Source organism: Cyanistes caeruleus, chromosome 17 (genome assembly GCF_971803275.1).
Source record: "Cyanistes caeruleus chromosome 17, bCyaCae1.hap1.1, whole genome shotgun sequence".
Lineage (NCBI taxonomy): Eukaryota > Metazoa > Chordata > Aves > Passeriformes > Paridae > Cyanistes > Cyanistes caeruleus.
The window spans coordinates 14,567,585-14,580,221 of NC_141717.1; the positions used below are offsets into that span (position 1 = coordinate 14,567,585).

A 12,637-nucleotide genomic window follows, 5' to 3' on the forward strand; every position below is an offset into this window, starting at 1 on the left:
GGAATAATGAGTCGCCAGCCGGGAATGAGGCTCGAATGCTAATTCTGAGAGCCGGCAGGATGCTCCAGGCCTAGTAGTCGGGGCGCCGCCATGTTGATGCACCCCATGGCTGTGGGGCACATGATGAGACCCTAAATCCACGACACCCCACGCTTTTGGGGGCTTTATGACCACGATGAACAGGCTTGGGGTGTCCTCGCTGTCCCTCACCGTGCCCAGAGGAAGGAAAAACACGGAAAGAAGAGGATTTAAAAATTAATATAAATAAATCCAGCGTAGAGGGCGTTGAGTTGGAAGACTACATATCCCATCGGCAGCCGCGGCGGCGCAGGCGCAGCTTGGGGGGCGGGGGCGCGGCGCGCGGCGCGCGTTGCCGGGCGGTGATTGGCGGGCGGAGCTGTCAGTCAGCGTTCCGCCCCGCCCCCGCCGCGGCGGTGCCTGCCCGGGCTCGGCGGGCGCGCGCACCGGGACCCCGCACCGGCACCGGGGACCCCGCACCGGCACCGCGCCCCCTGCCGGCCCCGCCCCGCGCCGCGCCCCGGCCCCGCCACCGCCACCGCCGCCCCGGGACCGGCCCCGGGACCGCCGGCCGCGCCCGCCCCGCCCGGTACCGCGCCGCCGCCACCGCCGCCGGCCCAACCATGATGAAGTTTCGGTTCCGGCGGCAGGGTGCCGACCCGCACCGCGACCGCCTCCGCCACGACCTCTTCGCCTTCAGCAAGGTGCTCCTGGGGCGAGCGGGGGGCGCGGCGGTGGATCCCGGGGGGCGGCGACCACCGGGAGGCACCGGGGGTGCCGGGCAGGGTGCAGCGTGCGGGCAGCCCCCCGGTGGCGCGGGGCTCTGGTGCCCCGGCGGGATGCTGCCCGCGGGGAGGCGAGCGGCGTGCGGGGCACCGCCCCCCGGGACCGGCGGAACCCCCGGGGGAGCCGCGCACCGGGACCGCCCCGCTCCCGGGGAAGGGGCACGCAGAAAGGGCAGGGCTGCCTGGCCGGGGGACCCCGGGACCGGCTGCTGGGCCGCCCCGGGAGGATGGACCCCCGGGAAGTGGGTACCGGGAGTCCCGGGCGCGGGATGCGCCCCGGGGGTTGCGCTCCTCCCCGTGCGGTGCAGGGCGCGCTCCGGGACAGGATGCGACCCCCTCAGCAGCGCGACATCCCTGTCCCCAGCCCCTCTAGGGAGGGGTTCCCTGGAGCGCCCCGGTTCCCGCACTCCCCCTGTCCCGTGGATTCCCCAAGGCCTCGCTCTCGTGCGTTTTGGGGTGACCCGTGGTCCCACACCCTGTCTGGCCTTGGAGCATCCCTGGCTGCATCCCCCGTGTGGGGCTCAGCCTCTCAGCCCAGTCTCCCCAGGGGTGCAATACTGGGGCGCAGGACCTCCTGTGTCAGCAGGAAGGGCTGTGGTGATGACCCCGTGGCCTTGGGGTTCCCTGTCACCCCAAAGATGTGTCTCTGGGGGGCCTGGGGGAATATCAGAGGTCAGCGCTTATCCCCCTCCTCCCTCCGAATTTCCCCACTTGCCCCCCTCGTTTGGGATGGGAGAGACCCCCAAGTTCATCAAGCTCACAAGCCCTGGGGTGCCAGACCCTTCTCTCGGGATATCGGGCTGTGCCCACCTGGGACTTGGTGCCCCTTGTCCCGGCAGTGCCGCGCCATTGGGACCAACCTCCCGCCCTGGCCGTGGGGCAGGAGACCACCGGCAGTGGTCCCTGGAGGAGCCCAAAACGTGTCCGTCATCATTGGGCAGCATCCTGGCACCACTGTGGGGTACTCACCCAACTCACGCTGGGGACGATGGCCAGAGGGCCCTGGCACCGCAGGGACCCCCGGGCTGTCCCGCAGCGGGACCGGGCTGCGCGGTGTCTGCTGAGGGGTCACAGCCACCTCCCAGTGCCCAGCACAGCCCTGGCCCCACAAGTCGCTGCCGCGGATGAGGGTCCGGCCGTGGTGCAAGGCTCAGCCCAGGCAGAGCCCCTCTGGTTTTGGGGAGCACAGTCCTGGGTGGGTGTGTGCCAGTGGGATGTGCAGGGGGGAGGCTGAGGAGAGCCCCTCTCCGTGCGTCCCGCCTCTGGGGCTGCCGGCTGCCCACCTGCCTCCCATTAATGGTTGTTTTTCCTCCCGAGCTCCAGATCTGCCTGGGATTTGCTGTGATTTGGCCGGGAGCGCGCCTTGGCCGGCCGGCACAGCCTGCGGGGGCTGCGGGTGGGGGGCTGAGCCGGTCCCCCTTTGGGACTGGGAGTGCTGGGGAACTGCGACAGCGCTTTTTGGGGAATCTTTGCCGGTGTCATCGTGTTAGTTTCTGGCCTAAAGCATCACCCTGTGCTGCTGCTGTCCCAGCTCCTTCCTCCAGCGCAGCGTGCATCCCGGGGGGATTCAGCATGACCCACCAGCATCCACTTCCTCGCCCCTTGGACGTGTTGGGACCCGCTTGGATGGGCCGGGATGCTTTGGATGGGCTGGGGACGTTTTCACGCTGCTGAAGGTGTCCCTTGGGAGGGGAGCAGGAGCTGGGGTGACAGCGGCGGCTGCGGAAAGCTGCGCCTCTCGGATGCCCCAGACAAAGGGAGCAGGTCAGGATCCGGCCAGTCTGGCTCCGGCGGCCTCCGTATCTTCTGATCGCGCCGTCGCTGCTCAGCCGCGCTGCCCTCGGCAGCCCTGCGGTCCCCTCACCGCGGGCCGGGGCGGGGGGTGCCCCCCGCGTCCCCCCGCTGCCAGGGCAGCCCCTCCCCAGCCGGCGAGCCCGGGCACGCCGGACGGCCGGGACTTCCTTGGGAAGGTGCCCGCGGGCGACACGCGGCTCCGGCGGGGACGTCCCTGGCGCTGGCGGGTCCCGCTCGCCTGGTTCTGCCGCCCGATGCCGGTGATGTGGCAGCGGGGGTCCCGCTCACCTCTCCTGGGGTGTCCTCACCCCGGGGCTTTAGAGCAGGGGAGTCCCGTCCCCAAAGTGCTGGCGGGCGGTGGGACAGCTTGTTGGAGGTCAGATCTACCCCGGCCCGTGGTGTGGCTGTTGGGCTGGGTTTTGGGGTGCTGGGTGGCATTTGGATGAGGAGCGATGTTCTCCCTGCCCAAGGCTCTCCTTGGTGGCACTGGGAGATTGAGCAGCATCTTTGTGGTCCCCCCTCGCAGGGGTGATGCTCAGAGTGGTGCAGGGCCGGAGCTGTGGGGCTGAGGGGGGCTGTGGAAGGTTTGGGGGTGTCAGAGGTGGGGGGTGCCGCTCTGACCCGCCTGTCCCCATGGCAGACGGTGGAGCACGGCTTCCCCAGCCAGCCCAGCGCCCTGGCCTACGACCCCGTCCTGCGTGTGATGGCCATCGGCACCAAGGCGGGAGCCGTCAAGCTGTATCCTTTTCCTCCCACACGAGCAGGAGGTAAGGAGCTCCCGGACCCTCCTGCACTCACTCCTCTGGCCGTCCCCATCCCGAAGAATGCTTGGAGACGTGGCCGTGCTGCTTCTGGCCCATCCCGCAGCCCCCACTCGGCTGACGTCCATCCCTCGGTCCAGCTGTGCTGCAGCTGGGCCGGGCGGCGAGGGGGCGGCTGGAGGAAACCCCCACCTCGCCCAAAACTCCGGGGGTACAAAAAGGGCTCGGCCGTCCCGGGGGGGGTCATCCCGGGTGAGGGTCCTTCCTGCCGTTACCCCACTTATGCTTGGGGGGCTCCTGCCCATCCTGGCCTGATCCGCGCAGCCCTCGGGGGCGCAGCGGGGGCTCGGGCCGGCCCAGCGCCGGGGAGAGGGGCTGCGGTGGGCGTGCAGCCCGCTCCCGGCTGGGGGGCCGAAGCGGGGGACGCCGAGCGGGGCCGGCCGGGCTTTGTTGCCGGCAGCGTGCAGGGAGATTTCAGAGGGCTGCTGGCGAGCGGCCAGGGCTGGATGCGGCCCTTGCTCGGGGGGCCCCGCGCCGCAGGAATGCGGGGTGGGGGCGCGGGGGCGGCTGCGCCCGCAGCGGGGTCGGGCTGTGGGGGGCGGCCGCTCTCCCCCTCCCCCAGGCCGGCGGCTCGCTGCCTCCCGAGCACAAAGATGGCGTGTTTTGTTCTGCCGGGACCGCCCGGGTGCCAGCCCGGCCGCGACGTCGCCGGCTGCCCCGCTCGCCCGCCCGGCCCGCGGTGCCGGTCCCAGCTGAGCATCCCCCCCGGCACCGCGGGGATGAGGTTGCGGGGGGCTGCGGTGCCCTGAGCATCCTCTGCGGGGATGTTTTTGGGGTGGTACCTAGCGTGGTACCCCGTGCCTGTACAGCCCCGCTCCTGCTGCCTCCGAAAAGATGCTTCTGCAGGTTGGCGGGGGAGCCGGGCCCGGGCGAGGCAGCAGCCGGAGCTGGCCTGACTGGCGTTACTGGTTAGTGGGGGCACCCCTGGGTGCTCCCCGGCCAGGCTGGGTGGATCAGGTTGCAGACAGCCTGGCATTGAGGGGCAGCCAGCACCTGGGAGGTCTCCTGGGGCAGCTGGGGGTCCCTGGGCTTGGAGCATCATCCCGCACGCTGGTGACACTGCTGTGCCCCAGCCAATTGCCCTGAGAGCTCTCAGCTCGTGGCACTATTTTGGGTGGGGAAACACCCCAGAATGAGCAGGGATAGGTGGCATTCCCCATCCATGTAGCACCGAGAGCCCTCTGCATGCTCCCTGCTTCATTCCCGTGCCCTGTTATCTGCTCAAAACCCCAAAACCCCGTGGCTGTTGCCTGGCTCTCCGGCTCAGCTGTGCCCAGCACTGCCAGAGACAGCTCCTGCCTGTCCTGCCGGGCAGAGCCGCCTGGCTGGCTCCCCGTGCCCGCAAGGTGGCCAGGGACAAGGACCCCCAGCACACGGCATGCCCAGACGTGGCTGCACAGTGCACTGGGGACACCGGGCTGTGGGGAGCAGCTGGCTGGGTCTGGGGGTGCTGGGGATGCCAGGCCGGGGTGCTCCGTGCGGTGCTGGAGCCGCTGCGCGGGTCCTGCCGCGGTTCCTGCCGAGCGGCGTCGCCGAAGGAGCCGGGACCAGTCGGGTGAGTGAGGCTGTGCCGGCGCATGCCGAACCCCACCCCGCTGCCGGTGCGTGCCGGGGCTCCCGGCGCCTCTCGCACACCCACCCCGGCTGTGTGTGCTGGCCGCAGCCTGACCCGGGACATCCTGGCAGGAGGAGCTTGGTGGATGCCAGCCTGACCTGCAGTGTCCCGGCCTGGAGGTGCTTGGTAGATCCCAGGCTGATCCAGAGTGTCCTGGTTGGAGTTGGAGGTGCTTGGTAGATCCCAGGCTGATCCAGAGTGTCCTGGTTGGAGTTGGAGGTGCTTGGTAGATCCCAGGCTGATCCAGAGTGTCCTGGTTGGAGTTGGAGGTGCTTGGTAGATCCCAGGCTGATCCAGAGTGTCCTGGTTGGAGTTGGAGGTGCTTGGTGGATCCTGGATGGGGGTGGCGGTGCCAAGGCCAGCTCTGGCATGGGGTGCAGCCAGGGATGCTCTGGCCTGGCTCTCCAGGGGACAGGGGTGTAACCTGGTGTTTGCAGGCAGAACTGAGGGAATTCAGAGGTTTGCAGGGGAAGGGTGAGGTGCTCTACCCTCGTTGTTTCTTTGACGGCTCCCTCAGCTATGGCGCACCAGGTGTGGAGCTGACAGGCCTGCACAAGGAGACGGCCACTGTCACCCAGCTGCACTTCCTTCCCGGCCAGGTACGTGGGGGTCCCAGGGGGAACCTGGCAGGAGCCCCCCAGCCCCTCACACACGCCGCTGTCATCCCCCCCATCCCCAGGGCTGGCTCCTCTCGCTGCTGGACGACAACACGCTGCACCTGTGGGAGGTGTGCCAGAAGGAGGGCTGCTCCCACCTGGAAGAGACCCGCAGCTTCGGCCTCCCGGGACGCCCAGGGTCCGGCAGCGCTAAGTACTTGTCTGGGGGGGACGGAGCCGCTCCCCCGCGGGGCTGCGGCCGCAGCGGTGCCGCTGCCAGCTGGGAACGGCGCGTGGGAGCTGCCGGCCTCCCCGGGCGGGATGGTGGCCAAGGTCCTCTCCGTGATGGTGTTTTCCCCACTGGGATGCTCCTCTGATCCCAACTGAGATGCTGAGTGCAGGGAACAGCTCTGGACTTTTTATGGCACTGGCAGGGCCTGGGGATGATTAATGGCTCTAATGGCTGTCGGCACTGAGGCCGTCCCTGTCCTTGTCCTCCTGCACTCAGGGAGATGGGAATGTAGGGGTGGAGCAGGGGAGGTCTGGGGTCTCTGTGATGTTCCCAACACAGTGCTGAGCCAGCCTGTTTCCCCCCCCAGCTGCTCCCCTGGCATCACACGGGTGACCGTGGTCCTGCCGATGGCTGCTGGTGCCATGGTCTGCCTGGGCACTGAGGGTGGTGCCGTGTACTTCGTCACCCTGCCCACCCTGACGCTGCTGGAAGACAAAACTCTCTTCCCAGATGAGATCCTGCAGAGGTGAGAGCCCTGCAGCCCCCATGCCCTGTCCCCAGCACCCCCAGCCCCCCTCTGACCCCCTGTGCATGTCCCCCCGCAGTGTCCCCGATGACTACCGCTGCGGGAAGGCGCTGGGGCCCGTGGAGTCCATCCAGGAGCACCCACGCATCGGCAGCCGGCTCCTCATCGGCTACAGCCGGGGGCTGGTGGTCCTGTGGGAGCAGAGCACTCGTGTTGTCCAGCATCTCTTCCTGGGGAACCAGGTACCGGGGCTGGCGTGGGGCTGGTGGGGCTGTGGCCGTGTGTGTGTGCCCCCATCCAAGTGCTGAGCCCCCCGTGTGCCCCCGCAGCAGCTGGAGAGCCTGGCCTGGGAGCAGGGCGGGAGCAGCATCGTCAGCTCCCACAGCGACGGCGGCTACATGGTGTGGGCAGCGAGCGGCACCGGCCAGAGGAGCCAGCAGCCCGTCATGTCCACCATCCCCTACGGTACAGGATGGGGTCTGGGGGGGCTCTGGGGTCGGGAGCTGATCCCCTCCCCATCCCAGTGCTACAACCACAGTGTCGGTGTCTCTGTTTCAGGGCCGTTCCCTTGCAAAGCCATCAGCAAAATCCTCTGGCGAACCTGCGAGTCGGGGTAGGTGGGTGGGCTGGACATGGGCAAAGGGAGCACTTGGGGGTCCAGGGTCTGATGGCAGCTGCTTCATCCCGCCCAGGAACCCCTTCATCATCTTCAGTGGGGGGATGCCACGGGCCAGCTACGGTGACAGGCACTGTGTCAGCGTGCTGCAGGGCCAGACCCTGGCCACGCTCGACTTCACCTCCCGTGTCATTGACTTCTTCACCGTGCAGAGCGCAGAGGTGCCCGAGGGAGGTACGTCCTGCCAGGGCCACCCCGGGCAGCGGGTGATGGTGTGGGGGTCCCCACGTGCAGCAGCCATCTCACCCCTCCCCAGGCTTTGAGAACCCCCGAGCCCTCGTGGTGCTGGTGGAGGAGGAGCTGGTGGCCATCGACCTGCAGACGCCGGGCTGGCCCACCATCCCTGCCCCGTACCTGGCACCTCTCCACTCCTCTGCCATCACCTGCTCCTGCCACGTCTCCAACGTGCCCCTCAAGCTTTGGGAGAGGATCGTCAGTGTGGGCGAGCAGCAGAGCCCCCGGCAATCCTCTGCGGTCAGTGATGGGGATGGTGGGGAGGGGTCCTGCTGAGCCCCTTCCTGTGGGCTTCAACCCTCCATCCCCTCTCCATCCCTCCTTCCAGGCTTGGCCCATTGATGGGGGAAAGAACCTGGCCCAGGAGCCCACACAGCGGGGGCTTCTCCTCACTGGGTGAGTGTGCTGGCAGCAGGGAGGAAGCCTGAGAAACCCAAGATGCCAGGGGACACATCTACACCCATTCCTGTGGTGGGGAATGGGATGGGGTGGTGATGCCCTTCTTTTTGGGCGGGCTGCCTCTTTTTCTGGCTGGGTATGAGTGTGTCACCCTCTGCACTGTCCCCCGTGGTGCTCCCCCTCTGGCACGGTGGCTGCCAGCACACAGGCAGCTCTTGTTAGCCGGGCAGATGTTGGGGCCCCACGCTGACAGGACCCCCCCCGCCCAGGCACGAGGATGGCACGGTGCGGTTCTGGGACGCCTCGGGGGTCTCCCTGAAGCCCCTCTACAAGCTGGGCACCGCCAACATCTTCCAGACAGACTGTGAGCACAACGACAGCCTCAACCAGGCGGGCGAGGAGGAGTGGCCTCCGTTCCGCAAGGTGAGGTCCCCTGGGCAGGGTGACGCCTCTGCACCCTCCTGGCTCTGCCAGCGCTGGAGGGGCCAAACCCAGAGCTGGGCACGGGGGATGCACCTGCCGGAGCCATCCCGGCTGCGCCCCGGGGACGTGTCCCCCGGCTCAGGGCACAGCTGCTGTGTGACGCACTGTGGGGACACAAGGGACGCTTGTTCCGTGGGCCCCATCCCGCGGGTCTGCCCCAGCATGGGGGAAAGAGCCAGGGGCTGCGTGGGGACAGGCTCCTCCTGGGCGTGATGCCCAGAGTGGCCCGTGTGCCACAGCTGGTGGAGGGGTGTGGGGTGCAGGGGGGGCTGCCCCACAGCTGTGTGTGGGGTCCTGGCTGTCCCTTCAGCTGTCCCCTCCCGCAGGTGGGCTGCTTTGATCCCTACAGCGATGACCCGCGCCTGGGCGTGCAGAAGATCGCGCTCTGCAAGTACACGGCCAAGATGGTGGTGGCTGGCACGGCGGGGCAGGTAAGGTGGCACGGACAGAGCAGGGGCTGCCGAGCACCTCTTGGCTGCCCTGTTGGGGACCCACAGCTTGAGGGGGGCTACAAACCCTGCAGACCCCCACAGTTGTCCTTGAAGGGCTCCTACCCTGGGTTTAGTCCCTGGTGTGTGGCTGTCTGTCTGTCTGGGGGGGCGGATCCAGCGTGTCCCTCTGTCTGTGCTGTCCCTGCAGGTGCTGGTGATGGAGCTGAGCGATGAGAAGTCAGAGCACGCGGTCAGCGTGGCCACCGTGGACCTGCTGCAGGACCGTGAGGGCTTCACCTGGAAAGGCCACGACCGGCTGGCCCCCCGGAACGGGCCCCTCCACTTCCCCCCTGGCTTCCAGCCCAGCGTGCTGGTGCAGTGCGTGCCCCCCGCCGCCGTCACCGCCGTCACCCTCCACTCCGAGTGGAACCTCGTGGCCTTCGGCACCAGCCACGGCTTCGGGCTCTTCGACTACTACCGGCGCAACCCCGTGCTGGCCAGGTATGGGGGCACATTGCTGCTGGGGGGCCCCTGGCGTGATGTGGTGGGTGCTGAGCAGGGTGGGTGCCCGCAGGTGTACGCTGCACCCCAACGACTCGCTGGCCATGGAGGGGCCCCTGTCCCGCGTGAAGTCCCTCAAGAAGTCCCTGCGCCAGTCCTTCCGCCGCATCCGCAAGAGCCGCGTGTCGGGCAAGAAGAGGCTCAACGCCAGCAGCCCCTCCAGCAAGGTGGGCAGGGAGTGGGGGCTACCGTGGCAGCTTCCCATCCCCGGGAATCAGGAGCTGACCCCGTGCCCCCTCCCCAGGTGCAGGAGGCCAACGCGCAGCTGGCGGAGCAGGCGGGCCCCCCCGAGGTGGAGATGACGCCGGTGCAGCGGCGGATCGAGCCTCGCTCGGCCGATGATTCGCTTTCGGGGGTCGTGCGGTGCCTCTACTTCGCCGACACCTTCCTCCGTGATGGTGAGACCCCCTCCCTCCCCTGGAAAAGCCCCCAAACTGGGTTTTTGGGGAGGGGGCTCTGACACTGCTCCACCCCCACAGCCGCCCACCACGGCCCCACGATGTGGGCAGGGACCAATTCTGGGTCGGTGTTTGCCTACGCCCTGGAGGTGCCATCGCAGGAGAAGTTCTCGGAGCGGGCGGTGGAGGCGGTGCTGGGGAAGGAGATCCAGCTGATGCACCGGGCACCGGTGGTGGCCATTGCGGTGCTGGACGGGCGGGGGAACCCCCTGCCCGAGCCCTACGAGGTGTCTCGAGACCTGGCCAAGGCCCCCGACATGCAGGGCAGCCACTCCATGCTCATCTCCTCCGAGGAACAGTTCAAGGTGAGCGCGGGGCTCAGCGTCCCACAAAATGTCCCACGTCCTCTTTGGATGTCCTCATCACACAGGGACTGGAGGTGACCAGTCGGCTTTGGGGGCTCTCCTGTGCCTGTGCTAGGGTGGTGAATCCAAGGGGAAGGTGCTCCCCTAAACCCTGCAGGTTCCTGTCCTCCCGAGCCTGGCTCCTCTTGCCCCTCCAGGTGTTTACGCTGCCCAAAGTGAGTGCCAAGACCAAGTTCAAGCTGACAGCACACGAGGGCTGCCGGGTGCGGAAGGTGGCTCTGGTGAGCCTGGCCAGCGCTGGCTCCGAGGAGCGGCTGGAAAACTGCCTGGCCTGTCTCACCAACCTGGGGGACATCCACATCTTCACCGTGCCCAGCCTGCGGCCCCAGGTCCACTACAGCTGCATCCGTAAGGAGGACATCAGTGGCATTGCCTCCTGTGTCTTCACCAAGCACGGCCAAGGTGAGGACACAGGTGACATCTGTGTTGATGGGATGTTGACCTCACCTGCAGCCCTGTGGGGGATCCCTGAGGCTCCTTGTTGTCCCCCCCTGCAGGCTTCTACCTAATTTCACCATCGGAGTTCGAGCGCTTCTCGCTGAGCGCCAGGAATGTGACGGAGCCACTGTGCCGGCTGGAGATCGCCCGGCTCCAGGACACCTCCTGCCTCAGGTGGGCTGTCTCGGGGGTGTGGGGGGCTTTGCTGTGGTGGAACCCCTGTACACCCACCCCAGGACACTGGTTCTGGCCATAACTTCTCCCTGTTGCCTTCCAGCAACAGCTCGACGGTGACACCCAAGCTGCCACAGGCGAACGGCACCCACGTCCCACGCGGCTCCGAGGGCCAGCCCTCCCCCTCGGACAGCGACCGTGAGTGACCACCCTGTCCCTGCACACACACTGTGTCCCACAGCCCTGCTCCGAGCCTGCCTCTGTGTCCTGGCTGTCCCCAACTCCTCCTGTCCCATGACTCCCCAGGGTCCCCTGAGGAGCACCCGGCCGCCTTCTCGCCCGGCCCCATCGACTCCCCCAACAGCAGCATGGAGAACCCGCTGGACACCACCGGGGACATCACCGTGGAGGAAGTGAAGGATTTCCTGGCGTGAGTGGGGTGGGAATGGGGTAAGAGATGCTGAGGGGCCGTGGCAGTGCCTCTCACCCTGCTCTGCCCCAGGTCCTCGGAGGAAGCGGAGCAGAACCTGAGGAACGCCAGCGAGGACGAGGCCCGGCCCACGGGGATCCTCATCAAGTGAGGTCTGTGAGGGGCTGGTGGTCCCTGGGGTGGGAGTGGGGTTTGGAGCTGGTGCCCCAGTGCAGTGCCCTGGCTGCCTGATCCATCACTGAAGGATGGAGTTGTGATCCCTGGGGCTTCCAGAGGAGGGGGAGCAGGAGCAATGCCTGTGCTGAGCCCCACCAGCTCTCCCTCTGAGGAGCTGCCTCACCCACAGGCATCGCCGGCCTCCCTGACCCATCTCAGTGCTCGGATTCCCGGGATGCGCGACTCGACTGGACCCCCGCGCCCCCTCCCCATGTAACGTAGACTCGTCTCCTCTCTAACATCCGCGCCGGCCGCCGCTGCGCCCCGGCTCCGGCACTCCCCACGCACCTCCCTGCCCGGCCGCCGGCCCCGGAGCCCCCGAGCTGGGGCCGTGGGGCACAAACTCTTCCCGGGGAAGATAAATTCCTTTTTTATACACGGTCGAGTGTCACTGTCCCCTGCTCCAGAGCCCCCTTCCTGGGGGATGCTGCTGCTTCCCCGGCTCCACGGGGAGGGCTGGGGCTTGTGGACCCCCCCTTGTCCCCCGGTTTTGGTCCCTTGGGGCAGTGGGGGGCCAGAAGCCCCCGGGCACGGCCCCTCCGTACCCTGGTCTGTGTTTACATGCCCAGCTCCCTGCAGTTTACAGCCCCGTTCCCTGCCTGCCAGGAGGCTCTGCCTGCCGCACAGGGACTGTCCCCAGGGGATCCCCTGGCTCCCAGGTGGGCAGCAGAGGTCTCGAGCAGCCCGAGGAGGGGCACGGTGGGGGGTCACAGGTGGCCTTTTTCTCTTAGTGGCTTCTCCAAGGGCTATTCTCCAGGTTGGGCTCTGTGCCTGCTGCTCCTTTCCGACACTAATTCCTGCCACGGGGTGGGTTTGGGATGTTTGGCTGTGGAATTACACACCTGCTCCTGGTCCATGTTGGTGCTGGGGGGGGGCAGATGGGGCTGCCCCAGCCCCCTCCTGCCCCAGGCTGGGCTGCCCCACCCTGGGGGTCTCACTGTGCCAAATCCCCTCTGGGCTCTGAGCCTGGCCTCGTCCCCTGGCCCGTGGTGGCTGTTCCCATGGGGCTCAGCTGGCCCCTGCCCCTCTCCTTTTGGGGACCTGTGGCCCCCCCGGGCTCTCCTGCGGTACGTGTGTGGCTGGGGGGGTTCGGGCTCTGTTGCTGCCGGCCGAGGCCGGGGCTGTAGCGTCCCTGGTAGAACCTCCCCCCCCAACCTCATCTTTTTTTTTTTTTTTTTTTTTTTTTTGGTAAGATGAATTTAGCATTGTTTAGTTATTAAAAATACTGGTTTTTAATATTGAGAATAAAGCATTTAATATCAACTGTCTGGGCTGCAGGTGTTTGCTGAGCCTTGGAGCCAGGTGAGTGCTGGGGATCCCCTGAGCTGCGGAGGAGCACGATCAGGGTTGGGGGTGACCCCGTTTGGGAATGAATCAGAGCCTGG

General features: G+C 67.4%; 1 protein-coding gene across 4 annotated transcripts; it reads left to right on the forward strand.

Moving 5' to 3' along the window:
- The first annotated feature begins 564 nt into the window (after positions 1-564).
- Positions 565-12,515, forward strand: LLGL1 (LLGL scribble cell polarity complex component 1). 4 transcript variants are annotated; one of them, XM_086854807.1, is made up of 23 exons: positions 565-722; positions 3,238-3,335; positions 5,551-5,632; positions 5,713-5,843; positions 6,229-6,387; positions 6,467-6,629; positions 6,717-6,852; positions 6,946-7,000; positions 7,080-7,237; positions 7,320-7,537; positions 7,626-7,693; positions 7,966-8,119; positions 8,506-8,610; positions 8,819-9,111; positions 9,185-9,338; positions 9,416-9,569; positions 9,651-9,934; positions 10,132-10,396; positions 10,492-10,606; positions 10,710-10,804; positions 10,913-11,036; positions 11,109-11,188; positions 11,383-12,515. In XM_086854807.1, the coding sequence occupies exons 1-22, from the start codon at positions 642-644 to the stop codon at positions 11,185-11,187; spliced, it is 3,171 nt and encodes a 1,056-aa protein (XP_086710933.1). In that variant the 5' UTR covers positions 565-641; the 3' UTR covers position 11,188; positions 11,383-12,515. The 4 variants fall into 4 exon arrangements, with proteins under 4 accessions (XP_086710933.1, XP_086710934.1, XP_086710936.1 ...); XM_086854808.1 differs by having other exon boundaries at positions 5,713-5,828; XM_086854810.1 differs by lacking the exon at positions 565-722 and adding an exon at positions 2,125-2,567.
- Positions 12,516-12,637: the final 122 nt, after the last annotated feature.

What these genes read in the sequence shown, in the direction of transcription:
- LLGL1 (XM_086854807.1), top strand. Translation starts at nt 642, where the DNA reads ATGATGAAGTTTCGGTTCCGGCGGCAGGGTGCCGACCCGCACCGCGAC. An exon ending in ACCTCTTCGCCTTCAGCAAG is followed by an intron (nt 723 to 3,237) that starts GTGCTCCTGGGG and finishes TCCCCATGGCAG; the next exon opens with ACGGTGGAGCACGGCTTCCC. An exon ending in CGCAACCCCGTGCTGGCCAG is followed by an intron (nt 9,112 to 9,184) that starts GTATGGGGGCAC and finishes GGGTGCCCGCAG; the next exon opens with GTGTACGCTGCACCCCAACG.